Source organism: Papio anubis, chromosome 12 (genome assembly GCF_008728515.1).
Source record: "Papio anubis isolate 15944 chromosome 12, Panubis1.0, whole genome shotgun sequence".
In the NCBI taxonomy this organism is placed as follows: domain Eukaryota; kingdom Metazoa; phylum Chordata; class Mammalia; order Primates; family Cercopithecidae; genus Papio; species Papio anubis.
Genome location: NC_044987.1, coordinates 11,538,436 through 11,565,910, shown reverse-complemented (window position 1 = coordinate 11,565,910; position 27,475 = coordinate 11,538,436). Strand labels below are relative to the sequence as shown.

The window sequence follows — 27,475 nt, the reverse complement described above, 5'->3', positions numbered from 1 at the left end:
TTATATGAGCTTCAGCTTCTCCTACAGTATCACTTTTACTTGTTTATTTTTTAATTGCTGATACAGATGCATCCATAATAAATATTTGGTTTTTGTGATGCTCAAACACAGTCCCAATTACAAGGCAACTTAGAAGTTAAAACTGAAACTGAAATATAAACAGCTTAACACCAGAAGGAAGCAAAACTATATATGTCTTTTTGCAACAGCAGTTCTGAAATTGTTTTTATACACTGTAACAACAAAGGTACCAACTTCCTTATTTCACAAATTTAAGTTTGGTTTATATATTTTATTGACATGGTTACTCAACGTCCACATCATTCCATCTGCATCTTCTTCCTACAGTTTTTCTTCTACTATTTAGTTATTTCTCCTTTTTTTGTTTGTTTCCTATTTCAAAATCATTTATTTTACTTGCAAAATCAGTGGAATATGGTTTGGAACCAGTAGGGCCTCTAACTTAAGCCCAGAACCTGTCAAAGAGAAGTGCAATATCATTGCTAAGACTTGAACAGTTTATCTCTCAGAATCTTCAATTCCTTTGAATTTCTCAGCTCTTAGTGTAATCTGTTTTATTCGTTTGTTGTAGACTTCCATGATGGGTAGATTTCCAAAATAATTTGGGTAGTCAACTGGTATTTTAGCTTTCTGGTAATTAACGTTTAAAAATCTAAGGCTCTTTTTCATGCAAAGGAGACTGATTTTTGCTTTCAAAAGCATAGGCAGGAAATCTTAGGTTCAAAGGTAGTAAATAATGATAAGAGCAAATTGCTAGTGATGATACAGTTGCAGCCTCCATAGTGTATTTGTTTGGCTCAGGTACTCTAGAAATGAGAATTCTCAGAATTACATAGCAGAAGTGATATGTTGCCTGGATACCACACTACCAGAGGAATAAAAATGTAGTCAGAGTGAGGGGTTTTATATTTTACAATGAGACAGTGTTAGTATAAGAAGCATTCCAAATACACCAGTCCTCTTAAACCCATAGTAGACATTTATATGTTAATTCCTCAATGTCTCATTTCCCACCTTTTTTAGAGGAAGACACTCGGGTTAAAACTTTCACCCAAGGATAGACTCCTGGGGACTTTACAAGAATTTTGTTTTTTGCACTATGTGATGACACGATTGTGAGAATTAAATATAGGAGTGAAAAACCAGAGAAATGGGGCAAAATCCCAGATTAGCCTTTCCTCTTTAAGCATCAGCTTCCCATTTTAGAAACATGCTTTCATCACCACATTCAGCATTAATTTTTTTCTTTCCTCTAACCTGCTGTTCTTTTAAAAAGTATTCTGGGCTGGGCGCTGTGGCTCACACCTGTAATCCTAGCACTTTGTGAGGCCAAGGCGGGTGGATCACCTGAGGTCAGGAGTTTGAGACCAGCCTGGTCAGCATGGCGAAACCCCATCTCTACTAAAAATACAAAAATTAGCCATACGTGGTGGCGCACGCCTATAATCCCAGCTACTCCGGGGGCTGAGGAAGGAGAATCGCTTGAACTCGGAAGGTGGAGGTCACAGTGAGCTGAGATGCGCCACTGCACTTCAGCCTGCATGATGAGAGCAAGACTCTATCAAAAAAAAAAAAAAAGTAATCTGGGCCAGGTGCAGTGGCTCACACCTGTAATCCCAGCTCTTTGGGAGGCCAAGGGTGGGCAGGTCACTTGAGGTCAGGAGCTTAAAACCAGCCTGGCCAATATGGAGAAACCCTGTCTCTACCAGAACTACAAAAATTAGCTGGGTGTGATGGCAGGCACCTGTAATCCCAGCTACTCGGGAGGACCAGCCAGGAGAATCACTTGAACCCGAGAGGCAGAGGCTGTAGTAAGCGGAGATGGTGTCACTGCACTTCAGCCTGGGCGACAGAGTGACACTTCGTCTCAAAAAAAAAAAAAGTTTTCTACTCTCCCAGTGGTGATCAGTTGACATTTGTGCTAGGGTCCTTGAAGGGCTGATTCAGGTCCAGCATTTGTGCTATAGGTATCAAGGGTAGTCAAAACTATTAAAAAGGCAAGTTACTGTATTGGAGGGTGCTGTTTTCTTTATTTCTCAAACATCTTTCTTCTCCCATTCATCATCTCTTCAGCAGCTATCCTGGTGAATTATTTTTGCTAATTCTTTCTAAGATACTGACAACTAAAATGTTGGCAGGCACTAGCTCTGCCCTCTCCTGCCACCCACTAATTATTCTCATCTCTTCCCTAAATATTAGTTCCCTTTTCTTCCAGCCCAGAGCTAGACTTCTGGAGGTGAGCCTGGGAAAATACTGAATTTCTCTCATTTATCACTTTTAGGAGGGAATGATTATGATATATACTTGCAGTGCCATTAGAAGCATTGGCAATCCCTGATCTTTTTGATAATTTAAGGCTTAGAATCATCAAAAGTTCCAGGTTCACATCCTTCTAAAATGGAAGAAATAGAGGAAGTTCCAAGTGTGGTACAATACTGAACTTCCTTTTATCCTTCCTTGACTTTTTTTTTTTGGAGATGGAGTCTCGCTCTGTCACCCAGGCTGGAGTGCAATGGCACAATCTTGTCTCACTGCAACCTCCACCTGCTGGATTTTCCTACAGGTGCCTGGCACCATGCCCAGCTACCTTCCTTGACATATTAAGATAAGTTTGATCTAATCTCCCTTTCTAGTCCACCCAGTCTTGCAATTCTGGTTTCACATGTTCTCAGAAAGAATAGACTATAATGGTATGTTGGTTACTCTTTCAGCATTCCTAGATCCCTTTTTCTCTGGAAGAATCTTTTCTAAGGACATTGATAAATGACATGTTGTATTTTCTCCTTCCAGAAATATCTAGCAGGAAAGTCCTTAGAGGCATTTGATTTGAGAGAAAATCCACAGTTGCTCCATTATATATTTCTAATGTTTGTCACCAATCCTCATAACATCTTGAAGATGGAAAGCTCTTCACAATCCTTTGTCATAAATTTTCGTCTCCTTTTGGTTATTTTGGGCTCAATACAAGTAGTGAGATTAGTATAGAGTGGGAGAAACTCATTCACTCTTCTCCATCTCCCACTATTACAACTCCCCTTGAAATTAATATCCGAACTTTAGGACAAATGAAGTTAAGTCAGAATGGAAGACACATGTTTCCTTTTTTGGAGTTTCTTAGAAGTGGTTAGTTCAGTACATGGTGCAGACAGGTGTAATAAGGCTGTGGGTTCTGCTTGACTGTCTGAATAACTGCAGTAATCCAATAAGTTTGCAGAAATGCATAGAAAATTTACAAACAGCCTCCCATTTCCTCTTGAAAGTTGTGAATCAAAGCACTGATACAAAATATCCCACGTGAAAAGTTTCAGGTATATTCACCTCACCTTTCCCCAACCTTCTCACCACAGGTCCTGGTCAACAAATAGATTTGGACTCCTGCTTTCCCTTACTCTGGTCTAAAGGCACAATGAGATGCCTTTTTGGAGATGAATCAGCTTACATCCTTTTGCTTGTTTGGTATCATATAAGAAAAGTGCTTATCTGAATCTCTTCTGTGCAATGCTCACTGCTACTTAAATGACCTCTCATCTGGTTCGAGGGGTGTGGCTGGTGACTTGAGCTCCAAAGACGAGAAGAGTCCAGAGACCCTGACTCCTAGGAAAGTGTGGGAGTCCAGTCCATTCTAATTCAGACCGTTTGGAAGGCTCTGCTCTGGCTGGGGATCATGCTGGGTGTGGTTTCTGCTTTGGTCATGGTAGTATGGTGGACTTTCTTTGGTTCAGAACCTCTCACCTCTGGCCCCACTAGGCTGTATGCCTGGGTGGCCAGCCCTGGCTGGGGTGCTGCATCAGTTGACAGTGTCCGCTGGCTGCGTGAGGCACTATTTGCTGTGGAGCGAGTGGAGGAAGAACCAGAGCGTGAGCTCCGAGAGCCTGAGGAAGAGGAGCTGGGTTTCACAAGACGGGCTTTCGGAGCTTCAGCATCTTCTCTGAAGAGAAAAAACAGCAAAGATAAACTTTAACACTGGCAGATCTGTGATTGCTCCACTATGATTGCTTCCTTCTGAGGTTTCCTAAGCTGTAAACCTCAGATAATACCATCAGAAGGCAACCATTTAGAGACATAGATACTTCCTCGTATCTTAAGACTTAATGCTTGGCTCACGCAAATGTATATCTTGTTAGCCTACAGGTCAGCTCTATTATACTGGGAGGATAGGATCTTACCATTGAGATGGTCTAGACAGCACTCCTTCTGATTCACGGTTTGTCTGCATAAACCCTTTCATGGCCTATAGGATAGGTATGCCCATTCTTCATTGTATGCCCATTATGAGTAGAAGTGAATCAGAAGTAATGTAAGTTGAACTGTTTTATGTGTGTATATATATATATACACACACATATATATACACACATATACTTTTGTTTTTTTTTTTCTCTGAGACATGCTCTTGCTTTGCCACCCAGGCTGGAGTACAGAGGTGCAATCATGGCTCACTGTGCCCTCAAACTCCTGGGCTAAAGTCATCCTCCTGTCTCAGCCTCTCGAGTAGCTGGGACCACAGGCATGGGCCACCATGCCTGGTTATTTTATTATTATTATTTTTTATGTTTTTGAGACGGAATCTTGCTTTTTTTAGCCCAGGCTGGAGTGCAGTGGTGTGATCTCAGCTCACTGCAAGCTCTGCCTCCCAAGTTCATGCCATTCTCCTGCCTCAGCCTCCCGAGTAGCTGGGACTACAGGAGCCCACCACCACGCCCGGCTAATTTTTTGTATTTTTAGTAGAGACGGGGTTTCACCCTGTTAGCCAGGATGGTCTCGATCTCGTGACCTCGTGATCCACCTGCCTCAGCTTCCCAAAGTGCTGGGATTACAGCCGTGAGCCACTACGCCTGGCCTTTTTTTTTCTTTTGTAAAGATGGAGTCTATGTTGACCAGGCTGGTTTCAAACTCCTGGCCTCAAATAATCCTCCCGCCTCGGCCTCCCAAAGTGCTGGGATTACAGGCATGAGCTACCACGCACGCCCAGCCTAATTTAACTTTTAAGTGTTTGTTGAGGGTAAGACAGTTTTACAACAAAGTCCAGGTAAACCATACATTCTGTCCCTAGACTGGAACTTCTTACCTACCAGGATAATCCTTTTAACAGATTTATGGTTAAGAGAAAACTGAGAACATTTATGTTGACTGGTCACTATAGTGCTGGCCCTAAAACAGAAGCCCCGTAAAAGTGGGGATTTGAGAAGTTTACCGAATTTCATTAGGTCTCTCTTCTTCCTCATATCTTTCTTTGTCTTTCCTTCGGATTAGCAGCCACACCAAGAGGAAAATCAGCAGGGCTCCAGCCACTATGCCTGTCACTGCTCCTGCAACCGTGCCGATGCTTTGTACATCTATTTTCTCAGAAGCAAAAGCACAAGTAAAACCAAACATAAGCTAGGAAATACATGAACTCAAAAAAAAAAAAAAAAAAAAACTTAAGCTCTGGACAGAATGAGTATTTCCAGGTCTTTTTTTTTTTTTCTGAGACAGAGTTTTGGTCTTGTTGCCCAGGCTGGGATGCAATGGCACTATCGTGGCTTGGCGCGATCTCGGCTCACCGCAACCTCCACCTCCTAGATTCAAGTGATTCTCCTGCCTCAACCTCTTGAGTAGCTGGGATTACAGGCGTGCACCACCATGGCCAGCTAATTATTATACTTTTAGTAGAGACAGGGTTTCACCATGTCAGCCAGGCTGGTTTCAAACTCCTGACCTCAGGTGATCCACCTGCCTTGGCCTCCCAAAGTGCTGGGATTTCATGTGTGAACCGCTGCATCCAGCCTATTTATTCTTATTAAAACAAAATGATATAATTATTTATTTAATTTTAAGGCGGAGTTTCGCTCTTGTTGCCCAGGCTGGAGTGCAATGGCACGATCTTGGCTCGCCGCAACCTCTGCCTCCCAGGTTCAAGCGATTCTCCTGCCTCAGCCTTCCAAATAGCTGGGATTACAGGCATGCGCCACCATGCCTGGCTAATTTTGTATTTTTAGTAGAGACGGGATTTCTCCATGTTGGTCAGGCTGGTCTCAAACTCCTGACCTCAGGTGGTCCACCCGCCTCCATCAAAGCACGTTGGAGTTACAGTCGTGAGTCACATGCCCAGCCAAAATTTTATTTTTTAAAGAAATTGGACTTTGGATATTTTTATTTAAGGTCTCAAAGGAATGGAGTTATTTTACCTGAGTAATTTCAAATAGAGAATGCTGTTTTCCCCACTGCCCCAGCTCCAGGACATATAATCTAGATGGATTATCTGTTAATGGAAATTTAGGTCGCTTTCAATTTCTCACAATTGAAAATAATATATCTCTGGGTGCTGTGGCTCATGCCTGTAATCCCAGCAGTTTGGGAAGCTGCGGCGGATGGATCACTTGATGCTAGGAGTTCGAGACCAGCCTGGCCAACATGGCAAGACCCTGTCTCTACTGAAAATACAAAAATCAGCTGGGCGTGGGGCGCAGGCCTGTAATCCCAGCTGCTCAGGGGGCTGAGGCAGGAGAAGCTCTTGAACCTGGGAGGCGGAGGTTGCAGTGAGCCAAGATCGCACCATTGCACTCCAGCCTGTGCAACAAGAGTGAAACTCCGTCTCAAAAAAAAAAAGAAAAAAATGTTTATATATCATTATTTTCCATATGTATTTGGACACTTGGGGCATGTATCTAAAAGATAAATTCACAGAAATATTGCTGGATAAAATGGAATGCACTTTTGCATCTGAAATAAAATGAATGACTAATTGTACAGTTATACAATGAAATACCCTAAAACAATGAAAAATAACATACTGTAGCTATAAGCAACAACAATGATGAGTCTCAGAAATATAATAGGGAATGAAAGAAACCAGACACAATGGAATGATTCCATTTATTTAAAGTTTTGAGATAGGAAAAGTAATCCATAAAGTTAGAAACCTGGATTATGGAGAGGTAGCAGGAGTTAGAAACAGGTTCTTTTTTTTTGAGGCAGAGTCTCACTCTGTTGCCCAGGCTGGAATGCAGTGGCACAATCTCGGCTCACTGCAACTTCTGTCTCCCAGATTCAAGTGATTTTCCTACCTCAGCCTCCCGAGTAGCTGGGATTACAGGTGTGCACCACCTTGCCTGGCTAAGTTTTGTATTTTTAGTAGAGCTGGGGTTTTGGCATGTTGGTCAGGCTGGTCTCAAACACCTGACCTCATGTGATGCGCTCAGCTTGGCCTCCCAGAGTGCTGGGATTACAGGCATGAGCCACCGTGCCTGGCCAGAAACAGGTTCTTAATCATGATTACACAGTTACCTTCACTTTTGAAAATCTATCAAGTTATCGGCCGGGCGCTATGGCTCACACCTGTAATCCCAGCACTATGGGAGGCTGAGGTGGGCAGATCACCTGAGGTCAGGAGTTCAAGACCAGCCTGACCAACATGGAAAAACCCCATCTCTACTAAAAATACAAAATTAGCTGGGCGTAGTGGCGCAAGCGCTACTCGGAAGGCTGAGGCAGAAGAATCACTTGAACCTGGAAGGTGAAGGTTGCGGTGAGCCCAGATTGTGCCATTGCACTCCAGCCTGGGCAACAAGAGCGAAACTCCGTCTCAAAAAAAAAAAAGGAAAAAAGAAAATCTATCAAGTTGTACTCTTATCCTTCTTCTTTGTATAAGTTTTACTTTAATATATTTTACCCCTCAGAAATCTATAGATAAAGCTAAATTGTGCTCCCAATGTATATGTTAGTCAAAAATGTAAAAGAACGTGTTTCCTCATAACCTTTCTAATATCGATTCTACAGTTTTTATATTTACTAAACTGATAGCTTAAAATTAAAAGGGTGATTTTTTTTCTCAACCTAGTGGGGAAAAAAAGGATTTTGGGGGGCCTCTGTATTTATGTTTATTGACCATTTTTTATTTTTTTTCCCGAAAACTGCCTGTTACTTTTTTTTTGTTTTATTTTGTTTTTGAGATGGAGTCTCTCTCTGTCACCTAGGCTGGAGTGCAGTGGCCTGATCTCAGCTCAGTGCAACCTCTGCCTCCTGGGGTCAAGTGATTCTCCTACCTCAGCCTCCCGAGTAGCTGGGATTACAGGCGCACGCCACCATGCCCAGCTAATTTTTTGTATTTTTAGTAAAGATGGGGTTTCACCATGCTGGCCAGGCTGGTCTTGAACTCCTGACCTCATGATCCACCCGCCTCGACCCACCAAAGTGCTGGGATTACAGGTGTGAGCCATCACGCCTGGCCTGACTGTTGTGTTTTTAAGAAAAGTTATCTGAAACTTGGAAATAGACAAAAGAAGTAAAGAGCTTAGTAATATACAACTCTGTAAGGGCAACTTGTAGATCTCTGTCTAGTAGAGATGGAAATAATTTCTCTACCAGTTAAACAGATGACCTCAGGAATTATAGTCTGCAACTTTGTAGCTCGATGTCTAATCCAGCAAGCTGTTAATAATAATAATAGCTAGTGTTACTGAACACCCACAATGTGTCAAGCCCTGTTCCTAGGCTTGACTGGTGTTGGATGATCTGCCTCTGAATTGGCTCATTCACATGGCTGTTGGCTGGAGGCCTCAGTTTCCTTGCTTAAAATAAAACATAAAACATGGGCCTCTGGCTGGGCGCGGTGGCTCACACCTGTAATCCCAGCACTTTGGGAGGCTGAGGCGGGCGGATCACAGGGTCAGGAGATCCAGACTATCCTGGCTAACATGGTGAAACCCCGTCTCTACTAAAAATACAAAAAATTAGCCGGGCGTGGTGGTGGGTGCCTGTAGTCCCAGCTACTCGGGAGGCTGAGGCAGGAGAATGGTGTGAACTCAGGAGGTGAGGCTTGCAGCATCGAGATCACTTTGGCACTCCAGCCTGGTGAAAGAGTGAGACTCCATCTGAAAAACAAACAAAACAACAAAACAAAAAAGTGGGCCTCTATATAAGGCTCTTAAAGCAGCTGGCTTCCCATAAAGTGAGTGATCTAGGAGAGGATCTGAGTGATCTGAGATCTAAGAGATCTAACATCTAAGAAAGCAAGCTGCAGTGCTTTTGCAGATGTAGAAGTATTACCCATCACTTCTGCTGTATTATATTCATCAGAAATGCGTCACTAAGTTCAGATCTCATACCTATGAGAATGAAGGTGTACTTTCTTTTTTTTTTTTTTTTTTGGGAGATGGAGTTTCATTTTGGGTTGCCCAGGCTGGAGTGCATGTGCACCTAGGGGCTCACTGCAACCCTCCACCTCCCGGGTTCGCTGGATTCTGCCCTCAGTCTTCCCAAGTAGCTGGGATTACAGGCATGTGGCCAGCCAATGCCTCCCAGCTAATCTTCTCTATTTTTAGTAGAGATGGGGTTTCACCCATGTTGGCTGGGGCTGGTCTCTGAACTCCTGACTTTGCTATCTGCCCACCTTGGCCTCCGAAAGTGTTGGGATTACAGGTGTGAGCCACTGCACCTGGACAAAGGTATACCTCTTGAAGGGAGAAGTAGCAAATAATTACATAGATATATTTTTTAAACCACCAGAGTGCAAAATCTAATAAGCAGAGTATATAAATACATAATAAAGAACTCTTTCAAATCAATGAAAAAACAGCTAAACCAAAATGGGCACAGAATGTTGAATTATAACTTTGAAAACAGTAAAATATTGATTCTGACAAAGGTTTTATTTAATTTATTAATAAGGGGGTGCTGGGTGTAGTGTCTCATGCCTGTAATCCCAGCAGTTTGGGAGGCCGAGGTAGGTGACTCACGAGATCAGTAGTTCAAGACCAGCCTGGCCAACATAGTGAAACCCCGTCTCTACTAAAAATACAAGAATTAGCCAAGTGTGGTGGCACGTGCCTGTAGTCCCAGCTACTCGGGAGGCTGAAGCTGGAGAATCGCTTGAACCTGGGAGGTGGAGGTGGCAGTGAGCCAATATCACGCCATTGCATTCCAGCCTGGGTGCCAGAGTGAGACTCCGTCTCAAAAGAAAAAAAGAGGGTGGAGGCTAGGAAAATTTTAAAAGTGGTCCAAGGAGCATTTGAGAAATTAGAGACAATTTAACAAAGATGTTATGAAGACAATTTAACAAAGATTAATACCCACGCCCTGCCTCCTTTTATCTTTCAACTTGGTTTATCCTGTCTTTTTTCAAGACTCAATCTCTAGATTATAAGCCTGGCATACTATTTATTGCGCCAAATAAATGTTAACACTGCAAGCATGGCTTGTGGCTGTAGGATTCTGTTCAAAAGTCTAAAGTTACTACATTGATTAAGGAGAAATAATAATAATAGCTAATGTTATCAAATACCCACTGTATGTCAAGCTCTGTTCCTAGGCAGTTGTAAGTAAATGTGTTCATTTATTAACTTTTCAGAAAAACTCTAAGAGGCCAGGTGCCATTGCGCATGCCTGTAATCCCAGCACTCTGGGAGGTGAAGAAGGGTGGATCGCCTAAGTCCAGGAGTTCGAGACCAGCCTGGCCAACATGGCGAAACCCTGTCTCTACAAAAATACAAAAATTAGCCAGGTGTGGTGGCATGTGCCTGCAATTCCAGCTACTCGGGAGGTGGAGGCAGGAGAGTCACTTGAACCCGGGAGGCAGAGGCTGCAGTGAGCCAAGATCGCTTCACACTGCACTCCAGCATGGGCTTATGGCGACCTGTCTCCAGAAAAAAAAGAAAAGAAAAACTCATGAGATAGTTAACTATTATTCTCCTTTATAGATTGGAAAATATGCCATGGGTACGCCAGAGTTAGTGATAGCTGTGATTGAAATCCAGGCAGCTATCTGAATCCACAGCTAAAGGTCTTAGTCACCTGCTACTATCTCTCATCTCTACTTGAGGCAAATCAAATGCTTGATTATAACATCGTACACACATCGCAGCGGGCATCGCACATGCATATATGGATTCACGAATACTCTCTGTGGGAGAGAGGAGAAATTTTACCTTGCTTGCCTAGAATCGTAGGTGGCATATAACTAGCTTCAAGCATTTTGTTTGTTTTGTTTTTAGGAATGGTGTTTGGCACCTCCTAGATATAGTGAATTTCTTTTAGGGGTATTGCTAACGGCCATATTTGTAAATACAGTCAACTGGTGTTTTCTTTTGTTTGTTTTGTTTTCTTTTTTTTTTTTGAGACTGAGTCTGGCTCTGTCGCTTGTGGCTGGAGGCGTGGCTGGATTCCAGCCACTGCAAGCTCCTCACTTCCCGGGTTCACGCATTTTCCTGGGCTTCACTTCCCCGAGTAGCTGGGACTACAGCTCGGCCACCGCCTGGCTAGTTTTTGTATTTTTTAGTAGCTCTGGCTTGCTTTCTTTTGTTGATGTCCATGGGCTGGAGGCAATGGCACCATCTCGCTCACTGCAACCCCTCAAGGCCCAGGTTAAAGCCATTCTCCTGCCCCCAGCCTCCCAGTAGCTGGGATTACAGGTGTGTGCCACCACACTTGGCTAATTTTTTGTATCTTATGTAGATGGGTTTCACCCATGCTGGTCAGGCTGGTCTTAAACTCCCTGACCTTTGGGTGGGATCTCACTCTGCCTCGGCCTCCCAAAGTGCTGGGATTACAGGCGGAGCCGCCACGCCTGGCTGGTTTTTTGAGAGGGAGTCTCGGGACTGTCGCCCAGACTGGAGTGCATGATCTTGGCTCACTGCAACCCTCCGGGCCCCCAGGTTCAGGGCCATTTTCCTGCCCTTTCAACCTCCTGAGTAGCTGAGATTATAGGCCCACCACCATACCCAGCTAATTTTGTATTTGTAGAAACGTTTCACTCATGTTGGCCAGGCTGGTCTCGAACTCCTGACCTCAACAGATCTGCCCACTTGGGCCTCCCAAAGTGCTGGGATTACAGGCATGAGCCACTGTGCCTGACCAGTCAATTGTTAAGTGGTCTTTGGAACTACTGAATTTCTTTTGGTGATAGCCATATCCTTCTGGAGATAAAGATTTTGACCTTAACCTTACTCTTACTCATGATTAGAATGTCTTAACATTGATCTACAATGCAAAAGCAAACAAAAAAATGAAACTAAAACCCCTTTGGATGCTTACACTGTACAGTTACTCGTACCACACAGCTTTCCTTCCCAGCTTCGTTGCCTGCTGTGCACTGGTAGAGTCCAGAGGAGGACATGGTAAGATTCTGCAGCAGAACTCGCCCAGGGTGGTTGTAGTCTGCACAAGCAGAAAGAATGACTGTAAATCCCTTTAGTGATGGTATCTGTATTTATTTTTTACTTTGTCACTGACCTGAGATTCTGTAATACTATTTGATAAGAATGAAATGATGGAAAAGATACGCTATGGGAACATGAGAATAAAGATAAACATTTTTTTTAAGTTGCAGCACATCCTCAAAAGTTACAAAAGATTGTGACCATTTAAGGGATACTAAACATAATATTTAGATACAGTGGATGTATGTAGTACATTTCTTCTAATCTCTTTTACTGCTTTTACATGTCATTTGAGGAAAGGAAAGGCAGATTTTCTGTTCTAGTTAATGGATTTTAAAAATGGATGTTCAGGAGGTTCAGCAGGGTATTTCAGGTCACATAGTGAAATGCTGACAAAGCTGATTTAGAGCTCTTGGATAGAGGACTGTTTTGTTGGCTCAGTAGATTGGTAGGAAAATGACTTACCAATCCTAGATTTGGGAGGCAGACGTTCATCCTCTCCCTCCTTCTCCCGGATTCGCTGCCAGTAATACACAATGGGCTCTGTGCCAGAGGATGACTCACACTGCAAAGTCAGGTCACTTCCTTCTGTCAGCTCTCCTTCCAGCTCACACTTGGGCTTGGATGGTCTCACTGGCAACAACACCACCAAGCAAAAGTGTAACGATTCAAAGATCCCCAAACACCAGATTCAATGGAAAAACCAGATTCAATGGAAAAATTATGTCCTATTGAGTTGCTTCTCCAGCCATCCGTTTTGGTCAACTTTTGAGTGGGGATTCAACTAGCCTTGTTTTACACTACCCCCAGAAAAACATCCACCTCCATCCCCTAAGCACACATACCCCCAACTCCAGTGGTGCTGTTGTAATTTTTGGGTCAGAGGCTGCCTCATTACTTCTCAAAGAAGACACATTATTATTGGACATTTTAGGAAAGTTGAGCATGGTTTTGCTGATACAGCAGTGTATTAATTTGGAAGCAATTAAGTAGAACTTAGTAGCTCTTGCTGTCAAAAAACAAGTGAATTTGAATCATATCTGAGAGACTTAAATATGAAGATCCTACTTAAATATTAGAGAATATTTATGTTTTGTAATGGACAACTATGGAAAATTGCTCTTATATTTTCATTTTTTATTATGGCTATAATACAGAAGATACACCTTTCTTCCCAGGGAACTGGACGAGGTGACTTCTGAATGTATAATACAAAGTACTGAACATGAACTTTTGTACCACCGTGATGCATATGACTATCCCTCTTAGATACCTTAGAAATAAGCTGTAGACATTCACTTTGGCATGCTATCTTACCTAAGACTTTTAAGATGACATGGCTCCACACGTAGCGCCCTGAATTCTTAACCTTACAGGTGTACCGGCCCTCATCACTGGGCTTCAGAGGTTCAATCTGCAAGGAGGCGTCTCCTGCCAGGAAATTGGAAGCAAAGGCCACTCGGCCCTTCTGTTCCTCAGTCAAGTTATTGTAGACGTGACGACTGGAGTAAGTGATCACCTGTGGGATAGACCGAGGCAGAGTCAAGCAGTGTAACTCTCGGCCTGCCTTTCCTGATGGTGTGAAGAAGAGGAAAGGGAGTACTCCCAGTGGCACAAAATAGTCAAGCCTGGGACTAAGAGTCCAAGAGACCTCTGTTCTTTTTTTATTCTTATTTTTTTTGAGACGGAGTCTCACTCTGTCGCCCAGGCTGGCGTGCAGTGGCACGATCTCGGCTCACTGCAAGCTCTGCCTCCTGGGTTCATGCCATTCTCCTGCCTCAGCCTCCTGAGTAGCTGGGACTACAGGTTCCCACCACCACGCCCGGCTGATTTTTTTGTATTTTTAGTAGAGACAGGGTTTCACTGTGTTAGCCAGGATGGTCTCGATCTCCTGACCTTGTGATCCGCCCACCTTGGCCTCCCAAAGTGTTGGGATTACAGGCGTGAGCCACCGACAAGACCTCTGTTCTAAATAAAAGTTAAAAGTACAGTACTTTTGCCTAGGCCTTGCCTCTCCTTCCAAAAATAGTAACACTTCATATTTGTGAAGCATTTTTAGTTATAAAGTAATATTAAATGCTCAGAACCACTCCGTCTTACAGGTAAGGAATTTTAAGTTTGAGTTACATACTGAAGTTCACATAGCTAAGTCAAGGAAAGGAGGAAAATGTGCAAGTGTAGAGCTACGCGTATATTAGGCAAAGACTTGTGAAAGGAAAATAAACCTCAGGACCCCTCGGGAAGCCAAAGGGAAGGTCAAGCTTGGAACTGTGCCTGGCAAACCTGCCTCCTGTTCTTTTTTTGTTTTTGTTTTTTTAAAGTATTTGAGAGACTTCTATGAGACAGGACTGTTTACTTGGTTTTATTTATTTATTTATTTTTGAGACAAAGTCTCGCTCTGTTGCCCAGGCTGGAGTGCAGTGGCGCAATCTTGGCTCACTGTAACCTCCGCTTCCCGGGTTCAAGCAGTTCTCCTGCCTCAGCCTCCTGAGGAGCTGGGATTACAGGTGTACACCACCATGCCCAGCTAACTTTTGTATTCTTGGTAGAGACAGGATTTTGCCATATTGGCCAGGCTGGTCTTGAACTCCTGACTTCAAGTGATCCACCCCACTTTGGCCTCCCAAAGTGCTGGGATTACAGGCATGAGCCACCACACCTGGCCTGCCTTCCATTCTGTTCCTGAATAACAAATAAGATAGCTACAAAGATTTAAAAAAAAAAAAAAGCTTACAGTACTCCTGCACAATTTGCCCACAAGGAGACTGCTTGTGGACAAAGGATGGACAGAACTCACAGTTACCCCTCTGCACACATGAGATAAATGCATACCTGATTGCTTCCTTTGCCCTATTTCACTAAGCCGGACATATATATATATATATATATTTTTTTTTTTTTTTTTTAGACGGAGTCTCACTCTTGTCACCCAGTTTGGAGTACAATGGTGCGATCCTGGCTCACTGCAACTTCTGCCTCCTGGGTTCAAGCAATTCTGCCTCAGCCTCCTGAGTAGCTGGGATTACAGATGCATGCCACCACGCCCTGCTCATTTTTGTATTTTTAGTAGAGCTGGGGTTTCACCTTGTTGGCCAGGCTGGTCTTGAACTCCTGACCTCAGATGATCTGCCTGCCTCAGCCTCCCAAAGTGCTGGGATTACAGGCGTGAGCCACTGCGCCTGGCCCTACTTTTTTATTTTAGTAGAGACGGGGTTTCACCATTTTGGTCAGGCTGGTCTCAAACTCCTGACCTCAGGTGATCCACCCTCCTTGGCTTCCCAAAGTGCTGGGATTACGGGTGTGAGCCACGGCGCCAGGCCAGCAAATCTCTTCTTTGGTTCAAGTGATTTATAATCAAGTGAGATTAACAAGGAAAGACATAAACAGAGAAAAAGAAATGATTTCTTTGAAATAGTATCAAGGAGAGTGTCCCAGAAAAGTTGGTGGCATTTGAGCTAAGCTTTGAGAGGCAAGGAGAAAAGGCCGGGACGGAGCATTCCAGATACACAGAAGGGCACTAAAAAAGGCATGCAAGCATATGGACGTCTCCCAGGCACATTTCAGCTGCAGTTGTTCCAAATCATTTCACTCAAGTCCTCGACCCTGCCCTCGATCACATGATGCTCCGCAGCTCCTCAGATCCTTTCCTGAGAAGGTTGTCTCAATTAGATAAAACCTATGAACTCTGACCCAGAAAAAATTCACATATTGCAGATAATTCCATGAGGTTCCTAGCACTCAAGGGAAAGCCCTCTGCTTTAGGCACAGACAGGGAAGAGCTAGGATCACAGCCCTTCTCCTGGATGTGGTACTCGTTCTAAATGTTTGTGGGGGCCAGACGCGGTGGCTCACCCCTGTAATCCAAGCACTCTGGGAGACCAAGGCTGGTGGTTTGCTTGAGCCCAGGAGGCTGAGGTTACGGTGAGCCGAGACTGCACCACTGCACTCTGGCCTGGGTGACAGAATGTGACCCTGTCTCAAAAAATAAACAAAATTTAAAAAAAAAGAAAAAATGTAACTGGGTGTGGTGGCTCACACCTGTAATTTCAGCATTTTGGGAAGCCAAGGCAGGCAGATCACTTGAGGTCAGGAGTTCGAGACCAGCCTGGCCAACATGGTGAAACCCCGTCTCTACTAAAAAATACAAAAATTAGACAGGTGGCCTGGCACGGTGGCTCACACCTGTAATCCCAGTCCTTTGAGAGACTGAGGCGGACAGATCACCTGAAGTCGGGAGTTTGAGACCAGCCCGACCAACATGGTGAAACCCTGTCTCTACTAAAAATACAAAATTAGCTGGGCATGGTGGCATATGCCTGTAATCCCAGCTACTGGGGAGGCTGAGGCAGGAGAATCACTTGAACCCGGGAGATAGAGGTTGCATTGAGCCGAGATTGTGGCATTGCACTCCAGCCTGGGCAACAAGAGCGAAACTCTTGTCTCAAAAAAAAAAAAAAGAAGAGAAAAAAAAGAAAAAAATTAGGTGTGGTGGTGTGTGCCTGTAATCCCAGCTACTCAGGAGGCTGAGACAGCAGAATCACATGAACCTGGGAGGCGGAGATTGCAGTGAGTGGAGATTATGCCACTGCACTCCAGCTTGGGCAACATAACAAGACTCTGTCTCAAAAAAAAAAAAGAAATAAATAAATGTTTGTGGCTGGGTGCAGTGGCTCACACCTGTAATCCCCGTACTTTGGGAGGCCAAGGCGTGTGGATCACGAGGTCAAGAGATCGAGACCATCCTGGCCAACATGGTGAAACCCTATCTCTGCTAAAAATACAAAAATTAACTGGGTGTGGTGGCACACGCCTGTAGTCCCAGCTACTAAAGAGGCTGAGGCAGAAGAATTGCTGGAACCTGGGAGCCAGAGGTTCCAGTGAGCCGAGATCACGCCATGGCACTCCAGCCTAGGGATGGAGCGAGACTGTCTCAAAACAAAACAAAACAAATGTTTGTGGGGTGTTGGCCCAACATCCTGTTGTACTCCATAGGAAGGGTAGGTTTCTTTTCTTTTTTCTTTCTTTTTTTTTTTTTGAGATGGCGTTTCACTCTTTTTGCCCAGGCTGGAGTGCAATGGCGTGATCTTGGCTCATCACAACCTCCGCCTCCCGGGTTCAAATGATTCTCCTGCCTCAGCCTCCTGAGTAGCTGGGATTACAGGCATGCGCCACCACGCCCGGCTAATTTTGTATTTTTAGTAGAGACAGGGTTTCTCCATGTTGGTCAGGCTGGTCTAGAACTCCTGACTTTAGGTGATCTGCCCACCTCGGCCTCCCAAAGTGCTGGGATTACAGGTGTGAGCCACCATGCCCGGCTGGAAGGGTAGGTTTCTTGGCAGTTGGTAGAGCTGCCTTAGTAATGCAGAATTGCTGGGATAGTTGGAAAAGAAGGAAATGCATTAACAACAGGAAAAAACTGGAAGCTCTAGAGTTTGTCTCCATTCAAAGACTGAAAGTAAGGGGGACTTACACCTGGAGATAAGGCAGGTAAGCTTGGAACACTTAATAGGTGCTCTATTAATGTTTCTCTTTCTTTCTGATTTGTCCGTATTTCCCCCAGATGCATAATCACCTACAATGAAGTCAGTTTGTACTTTCTAGGAGAATGAAGAGAGGCAAAACCTAGGAGACAGTGAAGCACTGGGTAATTTTTAGGAACTTTGGGGTTTTGTGGGCTTTGAGAGGTGGGTGACCTTTTTGGCCTGAGGACTTTGGAATTTCTTTCTTGTTTATTTTATTTTATTTACTTATTTTTGAGATGGAGTTTCATTCTTGTTGCCCAGGCTGGAGTGCAGTGGCATAATCTCCACTCACTGCAACCTCCGCCTCCTGGGTTCACGCGATTCTCCTGTCTCAGCCTCCCAAGTAGCTGAGATTACAAGCATGCACCGTCACACCAGCTAATTTTGCATTTTTAGTAGAGACAGGGTTTTACCATATTGGTCAGGCTGGTCTCGAAATCCTGACCTCAGGTGATCCACCTGCCTCAACTTCCCAAAGTGCTAGGATTCCAGGCATGAGCCATCGCGCCCAGCTGCTTGTTTATTTTAGTATTTGGGTTAGCATCCAGAGATGCCTTTGTCTTGAAATGTATATTTGAATTTGAAGAATCTTAGTAGCTGTGGTCCAAAGTAGAACCAGGCTGCTTTGGACTGCTAGAAGAACAGTACAGCAAGCACTTTAAAACTGTTTTCAACAGACTCACATTAAGAAATACATTTTTCTGTCCCAGGGCTCATGCCTGTAATCCCAGCACTTTGGGAGGCCAAGGCAGGCAGATCACTTGAGGTCAGGAGTTCCAGACTAGCCTGGCCAACATGGTGAAACCCTGTCTCTACTAAAATTACAAAAATTAGCCGGGCATGGTGGCGCACGCCTGTAGTCCCAGCTACTCAGATGACTGAGGCAGGAGAATTGCTTCAGCCCAGGAGACAAAGTTTGCAGTGAGCCAAGATCATGCCACTGCTTCAGTCAAAAAAACAACAAAAAAAAACCCATCTTTTTCTTAATGACACAGCATATACATATATAACTGAAACATAAGTTTCATGAGTATATGTGCAGTATGCTCTGATATTGTCTAGTCTGTGTTAAAAGAAAACAAAATGATCGGGCACAGTGGCTCACACCTGTAATCCCAGCACTTTGGGAGGCTGAGGTGGGCGGATCAAGAGGTCAGGAGATTGAGACCATCCTGGCTAACACAGCGAAACCCTGTCTCTACTAAAAAATACAAAAAATCAGCCGAGTGTGGTGGCGGGCACCTGTAGTCCCAGTTACTTGGGAGGCTGAGGCAGGAGAATGGCGTGAACCCAGGAAGTGGAGCTTGCAGTGAGCCGATATCACGCCACTGCACTCCAGCCTGGGTGACAGAGCAAGACTCTATCTCAAAAAAAAAAAAAGAAAAAAAAAGAAAAGAAAAAAGGCTGGGCGCGGTGGCTCACGGCTGTAATCCCAGCACTTTGGGAGACCGAGGCGGGCAGATCACCTGAGGTCGGGAGTTCGAGACCAGCTTGACCAATATGGAGAAACCTGTTTCTATTAAAAATACAAAATTAGCCGGGCATGGTGGTGCATGCCTCTAATCCCAGCTACTCAGGAGGCTTAGGGAGGAGAACCCAGGAGGCAGAGGTTGCAGTGATCCAAGATTGCGCCATTGCACTCCAGCCTGGGCAACAAGAGCGAAACTCTGTCTCAAAAACAAAAACAAAATTTCTTGTCATTTAGGATCCACTAATTGGTCGTGATACAGATTTTGAAAAAACGCTAGGTCGGGCGTGGTGGCTTACACCTGTAATCCCAGCACTTTGGGAGGCCAAGGCGGGTGGATCACGAGGTCAGGAGATCGAGACCAGCCTGGCCAACATTGTGAAACCCCCGTCTCTACTAAAATACAAAAAAAAAAAAAAATTAGCCGGGCATGGTGGCGTGCACCTGTACTCCCAGGTACTCAGGAGGTGGAGGTTACCATGAGCCCAGATTGTGTCACTGCACTCCAGCCTGGCAAAAGAGCAAGACGCCGTCTCAAAAAAAAAAAAAAAGAAAAAGAAAAAGAAAAAAAACTCTGCCAGGCCGCAGTGATTGGGATTGCTGTCTGGGAAGTCAAATGATCTCCAAACGGAAGCCTCTCCACCGACAGCTGTGTTCCTGGCTCTGATCACGTATCCTTTCTGAGCCTTAAGATCCTGAACTATAAATGGGGGCTGCGTTACTTCATAGGATTTTTGTGGGAATGAGATAGTAAGCACTCAAGTGTAGCATTATCATTTTTATTAACCCGGTTCTGGGTTCAAGAAGGCCCCTAAGGTTTTAAAAATTGTTTGGCCCAATACCCAAAGAATACTAGTCATTCTGTTCCCGGAAAGAGCTGGGTCTGGTTGCATTTTCTCACGGCCCAATAACGAGAAGCAGACAAACTAGGAAAGAAGGGAATTTATCACTGTAACCAGATACAGAGAGAATGCTGGAGATAATTCCACCGGACCAACTCAAAAGTGTACCATTTTCTTAGTGCTTATATAGGTTGGGATTATGTGCCTGTGTGCAGTATAGCATTTGCCTAAGTCAGTAAGTAACTAATTTTGTTTCAACTAGAAGGTCAGAGGCCAAAAAAAATGCTTGCTAAGTTCGATTAAGCTGTGAGGGTCCCAGTATCTTCAAGGCCTATCTACTGTGGTACTGGAATGATTCTTTCTTTTTTCTTTTTTTTTTTTTTTTTTTTTTTTTGAGACAGAGTCTCATTCTGTTACCCAGGCTGGAGTGCAGTGGCGCTATCTTGGCTCACTGCAATCTTTGCTTCCTGTGTTTAAGCGATTCTCATGCCTCAGCCTCCTGTATAACTGGGACTACAGGCACATGCCACCACGTCCAGCTAATTTTTGTAGTTTTAGAAGAGACGGGGTTTCGCCAGGTTGGCCAGGGTGGTCTCAAACCCCTGACCTCAAGTGATCTGCCCACCTCAGTCTCCCAAAGTGCTGGGATTACAGGCGAGCCACCGTGCCCAGCTGGAGTGATTATTTCTATCTTATTTCATTTACTGCTTGGTCTGAAGAGCTGCCTTAGACTTTCCAATAAATCTATTCAGACAACTGCCTCTGTTACCTTGACTTGTCTCAGATTTCGTCAACCCAAGACGGCTTCTGGCACTAGGAAAGTGAGATTGTCTCCATTATTTTGACTTGCTCCAGGATAGGAAGAAGCCTATGCAAGTCTCCTACTGACCATATGTTTCATTTCTAGCTTTGATGTCTGGGCACCAATTTCCCTAGGTTTAATTATTTGCTCAGTGTTAAGGCAGTGCTGTGGAAATTCATCTGTGTAACTGGAGTGCTATGCATGCCTGTCTGTGTGACTGTCATGCAGGCCCGTCTGTTTGATTGTTAGGGAGAAATGGCCTGCCACAATTCCACACATTTATGTAGCAAAACTCTCCGGGCTGAAAATCTGTTTCCCAATCACCTGTGCGCACTGATGATGGCCTGGCCTTCTGAATGTTACACCTGTGCCAATGCAGTCTGGACCATACCTCACCTTTGACCCCTGCCCTCACATCTCTGAACCTCGTTGTCCCCAAATCTGATGTTTCTTGTTTCAGTGCCTCCTGATAGATCTCGGCTTTGATTATGCAGTTTTTTCCTTCTGAAATGCCTTTTCCTCTTCTATTTTTGCCTCAACGACACCTATACAAGGCCTCAAGATCAAGCTCCAGGACCACTTTTTGTATATAGTCTTTCTTGACTCCTCAGTTAGAATGGTGACTCCCTGCTTCAACCTTTGGTGTTTGGGGCATACCTCTATCACAGTGCATAGTACATTCAGGTAGGTCTGACTCCATCTGCTTTTCCTCGCTTTCCCTAAAATCTTGTCTCCACACACACACAAAGACACACACATTATTATTATTTTTTTTTTTTTTGAGACGGAGCCTCACTCTGTCGCCCAGGCTGGAGTGCAGTGGCACAATCTTGGCTCACTGCAACCTCCACCTCCCAGGTTCAAGCAATTCTTCTGCCTCAGCCTCCCAAGTAGCTGGGACTATAGGCACATACCACCACACCTGGCTAATTTTTGTATTTTTAGTAGAGACTGGGTTTCACCATATTGGCTAGGCTGGTCTTGAACTTCTGACCTTGTGATCCGCCTGCCTTGGACTCCCAAAGTGCTGGGATTACAGGCGTGAGCCACTGTGCCCGGCCACAATTTTTTTTTCTTTTTTGAGACGGAGTCTCGCTTTTTTGCCCAGGCTGGAGTACAGTGATGCGATCTCAGCTCACTGCAACCTTCGCCTCCCGGGTTCAAGTGATTCTTCTGCTTCAGCCTCCCAAATAGCTGGAACTACAGGTGTGTGCCAACAGGCCCAGCTAATTTTTTTTGTATTTTTAGTAGAGACAGGGTTTCACCATATTGGCCAAGCTGCTCTCAAGCTCCTGATCTCGTGATCTGCCCACCTTGGCCTCCCAAAGTGCTGAAATTACAGGTGTGAGCCTCTGTGCCCAGGCTGACATACACTTTTTTTTTTTTTTTTTTTTTGAGACGTTGTCTCACTCTGTCACCCAGGCTGGAGTGCAGTGGTGTGATCTCTGCTCATTGCAACCTCCTCATCCTGGGTTCAAGCGATTCTCCTGCCTCAGCCTCCTGAGTAGCTGGGACTACAGGCACCCGCCATCACTCCTGGCTAATTTTTATATTTTTAGTAGAGACAGGGTTTCACCATGTTGGTCAGGTTGGTCTCGAACTCCTGACCTCCTGATCCGCCGGCCTCAGCCTCCCAAAGTGCTGGAATTACAGGTGTGAACCACCACGCCTGGCCATCACTCACATATTTTTAAGAGATAGGTCTCATTGTGTTGCCTAGGCTGAGACTGTCTCAATATTTAATGAAGAAAAAAGGGATAACATACAGGCAAGCATCTGACATCTTTGGAAAGGTGAAATTATACAATTGCAAGATAGTCTTTTTTTGGGCGGGGGGAACGGAGTCTCACTCTGTCACCCAGGTTGGAGTGCAGTGGTGCGATCTCTGCTCACTGTAACCCACTTCACGGGTTCAAGCAGTTCTCCTACTTCAGTCTCCCAAGTAGCTGGGATTACAGGTGCCTGCCACCACGCCTGGCTGATTTTTTTGTGTTTTTAGTAGAGACAGGGTTTCACCATGTTGGCCAGGCTGGTTTCAAACTCTTAACCTCAAAAGATCTGCCCACCTCAGCCTCCCAAAGTGCTAGGATTACAGGTGCGAGCCACTGTGCCTGGCCTATTTTGTTTTTAATTCTCAGAAATATGGTGCTGAGACTAAGCAGTTCATCAGGGTGTTGATGGGAGAAAAATGAACATCAATTTAGTCCTTTTGCAAACAAAGAAAAAAATTAAAAATACTAATTTTAGTGGTTTGGGGCTGTTTGTATTGTGTCATTCCTGGTGGACCTGGAACAATTTGTTAGGACTTGTATAGAACAGATGGAGCAGCTCAACTTTCTGGCAGTCATTCTGTGCCATCGCCTGCAGAGCAACTGTAAAACTCTGAATGGAGATGGATGCAGATCTCTCTTGATGTTTTAGATCAGGATTTTTCCGCCACTTGGTGTTTTCTTGGAGAAGAAGCCTACATAGCACATATTGCACTTTCAAATTATTTATGAAGGTAATACAGCTAGTGGTTCGCAGAGCAGGCACTGAGGTCAGGCTGCCTAATTTGTTTTTTGTTCATTTGTTTTGTTTTGAGATGGTTTCCTTCTGTCACCCAGGCTGGAGTGCAGTGGCACCATCTCTGCCTACTGCAGCCTCGACTTCCCATGCTCCAGCCATTCTCACACCTTAGCCTCATAAGTGGCTAAGATTATAGGCCCGTGCCACCACGCCCCGCTAATTTTTGTAATTTTAGTAGAGGTGGGGTTTCACCATGTTGCCCAGGCTGGTCTTGAACTCCTGAGCTCAAGTGGACCTCCCGCCTGGGCCTCCCAAAGTGCTGGGATTACAGGCATGAGCCACTGTGCCCGCCCAGCCCAGCCCAGGGTGCCTAATTTGAAAATGCAAATTAGGTGACTTTATGCAATTTGTTCACTATGTTTGTGTGTTTACGAACATGTGGGTATACCTCAGCTCCTTATTTGTAAAATGAGCCCATTAATTCTAGTTATGAGTATTACATTAACAAATTTTAAAAATTGTGTTAGAAATGGGAGTTCTCATTCTGTTGCTCAGGCCATCTGGAACTCCTGGCCTCAAGTAGTCCTCCCACCTGAGCCTCCCAAGTAGCTGGGACTACAGGCACAAGCTACTGCAACTGGCACATATTAAATTAAATGAGATAATATGTGCTAAACAGATTTGTACCTGGCATATTGCTAATTTTTATTGGTTCCTTTGTTCCTGTCTTTCTACCTACCTCTCCCCTCCTTTCTTAAAAAAAAAAAAATTATTTAAGAGATAGAGTCTCACTGTCTCACCCAGGCTGGTCTCAAACTTCTGGGTTCAAGCAATCCACCCACCTCAGCCTCCTGAGTAGCTGAGATTACAGACACTAGCCACTGTGCCAGGCTCTTTGTAAAGTTATTGAATGTCTTTTCACTATAACCTCTAAGAAGGCAAGGACTATGATGTCTTCTTCAGTATTGTATCCTGGTACCTAGCATGGCATACAGTAAGTGCTAAATAAATTTGTGTAATCTGAATGATTGAATAAATGGACATCCTTGCTTCACAGTATCAACTGAAGACAAGTAGGGAATTGTGACTGCTTAAAGCCATATCAGGGGCTTTTTGAAATCAATAATTAACATCCTAATCCTTATATTCACTTGGTTATATAACCAAGCAAGTCCTTTTTTCTTTAAATCAAATGAAAATACTTGGGTGAAAGTTAGATGTGTGAAATTGTTAATGAGAAAATTATCCAGTGAAACTTTTTTTTTTTTTTTTTTTTGAGACAGTCTTGCTCTATTGCCCAGGCTGGAGTGCAATGGCTCGATCTTGGCTCCAAGCTATTCTCCTGCCTCGGTCTCCCGAGTAGCTGGGATTATGGGCAGATGCCACCATGCTTGGCTCATTTTTTTGTATTTTTAGTAGAGACAGAGTTTCACCATGTTATCCAGCCTGGTCTTGAACTCCTAACCTCAGGTTATCCACTCACCTCGGCCTCCCAAAGTGCTGGGATTACAGGTGTGAGCCACCGCACCCGGCCGAAACTTGTTAAAGATAGTAAGACAGACTGTATTCCAGAGGGGCCACGGTAATAGGTATGAAGACCACTGTGAGTCAGAGATTGGGCTTGACTCTGATTCCAGCAAGAACAAGAGGAGTTTACAACCAAGGAGCAGGATGGGGGTCGTGAAATTACTGAGAGGAAACATCGGGGTGATGGGGTTTCTGGCTGAACCTGCTTGATAGGATTATTATTGTAGGCAGGACAGGGTGATAAGATACCAAGAGTGGAGCATTTTCACTAACCTGACTTAGCAGCATTCTTGCTCAAAAGGTATTCTACGAGGGCGGAAAGGGAAGCCCAAGATTAGCTCTAGTCAGAAAGACCTTAGGAACCTGCCTCAAGTGTGATCAAAGAAGAGAATCTATCAGAGTCATTCTTGGATTTTTATTACAGGAACATGGGCTGTAATAAACATGAACATCATTTCATTCAGAACTGAGAGTATCAAATCTAGGCTGACCAAGAAGCTGTTAAAATAAACATACTCAGAGGTCGGGCACAGTGGCTCACGCCTGTAATTCCAGCACTTTGGGAGGCCGAGGCAGGCGGATCACCTCAGGTCAGGAGTTCCAGACCAGCATGGTGACACTCTATCTCTACTAAAAAACCAAAAATTAGCTGGGTGTGGTGGTGGACGCCTGTAATTCCAGCTACCTGGGAGGTTGAGGCACGAAAATCGCTTGAACCCAGGAGGCGGAGGTGGCAGTAAGCCGAGATGGCGCCACAACACTCCAGCCTAGGCGACAGAGTGAGACTTCATCTCTAAAAACAACAAAAATTAGCCAGGCATGGTGGTGCACGTCTGTAATCCCAGCTACTCAGGAGGCTGAGGCGGGAGAATCGCTTGAACCCTGTGAGTGGAGGTTGCAGTGAGCTAAGATCGAGCCATTGCACTCCAGCCTGGACAACAGAGTGAGACTCTATCTCAAAGTAAAAAAATAAATCAATAAACCTACTCAGGTTAAGGTGACCTCGCTCTACAGAGAACAGATAGTATCTTAGAATGTTACTGTATGAGAACAAAATGACAAGCAATATCAATATTATGAAGTGATGTAGATAGCTGTTTAAGCAAGTTAAACTACAACAGTGATCCTGAAATCTGTTTTCAGTGAAGACCTTAGCTCCTCCCAACATAAACCATGTTATAAAATTAGTGGTATAGACAGAGAAGAGGAAAGGACAACTTTTTTCTTTCTTTTGCTTCTGTTTTGTTTTTGTTTTTTAAGAGACAGTGTCTGGCTCTGTTGCCTAGGCTGGAGTACAGTGGTGTGATCTCAGCTCACTGCAGCCTTGACCTCCTGGGCTCAAGTGATCCTTCTGCACTCAAGCAATCCTCCTACTTCAGCCTCCTGAGAAGCTGGTACTATGCGCATGTGTCATCACATCTGGCTAATTAAAAAAATTTTTTTTTGTACAGAGGGAGTCTCTGTTGCCCAGTCTGGTCTTGAACTCCTGGACTCAAGCAGTTCACCCCTCTCAGGTTCCCAAAGTGTTGGGATTACAGGTGTGAGTCACTGCACCCGGCCAGACAACTTCTTATTTATTTATTTAGAGACAGGGTCTTGCTATGTTGCCCAGGCTCACGTGCAGTGGCTATTCACAGGTGTGATCATAGCTCACTGCAGCCTTGCACTTCTGGGCTCAAGTGATCCTCCCACCTCAGCCTCCCGAGTGGCTGAGACTACAGGTTTGTGCCACCACATCTGGCTAATTATTATTTCTTTCTTTTTTTTTTTTTTTTTTTTGAGATGGAGTCTTGCTGTGTCACCCAGGCTGGAGTGCAGTGGCATGATCTCAGCTCACTGCGATCTCTGCCTCCTGGGTTTAAGTGATTCTTCTGCTTCAGCCTCCCAAGTAGCTGGGATTACAGGCATGGGCCACCACACCTGGCTATTTTTAGTAGAGACAGAGTTTCACCATGTTGGCCAGGTTGGTCTCGAACTCCTGACCTCAGGTGATCCACCTGCTTTGGCCTCCCAAAATGCTGAGATTACAGGCGTTAGCCATCATGCCCAGCAATACTCTTTCGTCTCTATAGTTTTGTGTCTAAAGTCTTTCAAGTAGAAGCCAGATGAAAAAGGAATTCTAACTCTTTCAGAGCCAATAAGAAAGACTGGAAGACTGCAGAAAGGCAAATGCAGAAGGAGAAGAAGGAGGAAGGACTCCAGCCAGGTGTCTACTTACCACTTTTTGGTTGCCTTCATTATCGGTGAGCAGCCATTCAATATCCAGAGTGTCTTTTTCTGGAAGCCCCAGTTGATGGTGGCAGGGCAAAGTGACCTTTTCCTCTGCCACTCTCTTGATCTCAGTGTGAGTCCCCAAGGTTCCAACATAGTAGGAAACTGGAAGAAGAAAATCTTTAATGAGTAATGCAGAGACTGGATGGCAATGTATGGGGAACAGATATGACAACAAAAAATTATGGGATGTTCCTGTGGGCAAGGGCGTGTCAAGAGGTTGCAAGAGTCCTAGACTAGGAGTACTGGAAGTCCTGGTCTCACACTGGCTCCTCTGTTAACTGAATTCATCACATCTTCTTTAACCACCCCAAATTACATCCTACTAGTGCCTGTCTTTCTTACCTTACTTGGTCTTTATAAACAATGAAATTGCTCAT

The 27,475-nt window shown here is 44.5% G+C and overlaps 1 protein-coding gene across 1 annotated transcript; it reads right to left on the bottom strand.

Moving 5' to 3' along the window:
- On the bottom strand, positions 1–27,475 carry CLMP (CXADR like membrane protein). Its single transcript, XM_031653865.1, has 7 exons — positions 27,446–27,475; positions 27,043–27,369; positions 13,473–13,674; positions 12,621–12,788; positions 12,031–12,153; positions 5,216–5,357; positions 1–3,949 (listed from the first exon to the last, which is right to left on the bottom strand). Exons 1-7 carry the CDS (start codon positions 27,473–27,475, stop codon positions 3,649–3,651), a joined length of 1,293 nt encoding a protein of 430 aa, XP_031509725.1. The 3' UTR covers positions 1–3,648.

Excerpts from the sequence above, each read along its gene's own strand:
- CLMP (XM_031653865.1), bottom strand. The coding sequence starts at position 27,475 with ATGAGCAATTTCATTGTTTATAAAGACCAA. Across the intron at positions 5,358-12,030 it reads GGTACGAGTAACTGTACAGT|ATGTACAAAGCATCGGCACG; the intron begins GTAAGCATCCAA and ends CTGAGAAAATAG. Across the intron at positions 3,950-5,215 it reads GAGAGACCTAATGAAATTCG|AGAAGATGCTGAAGCTCCGA; the intron begins GTAAACTTCTCA and ends TTTTCTCTTCAG.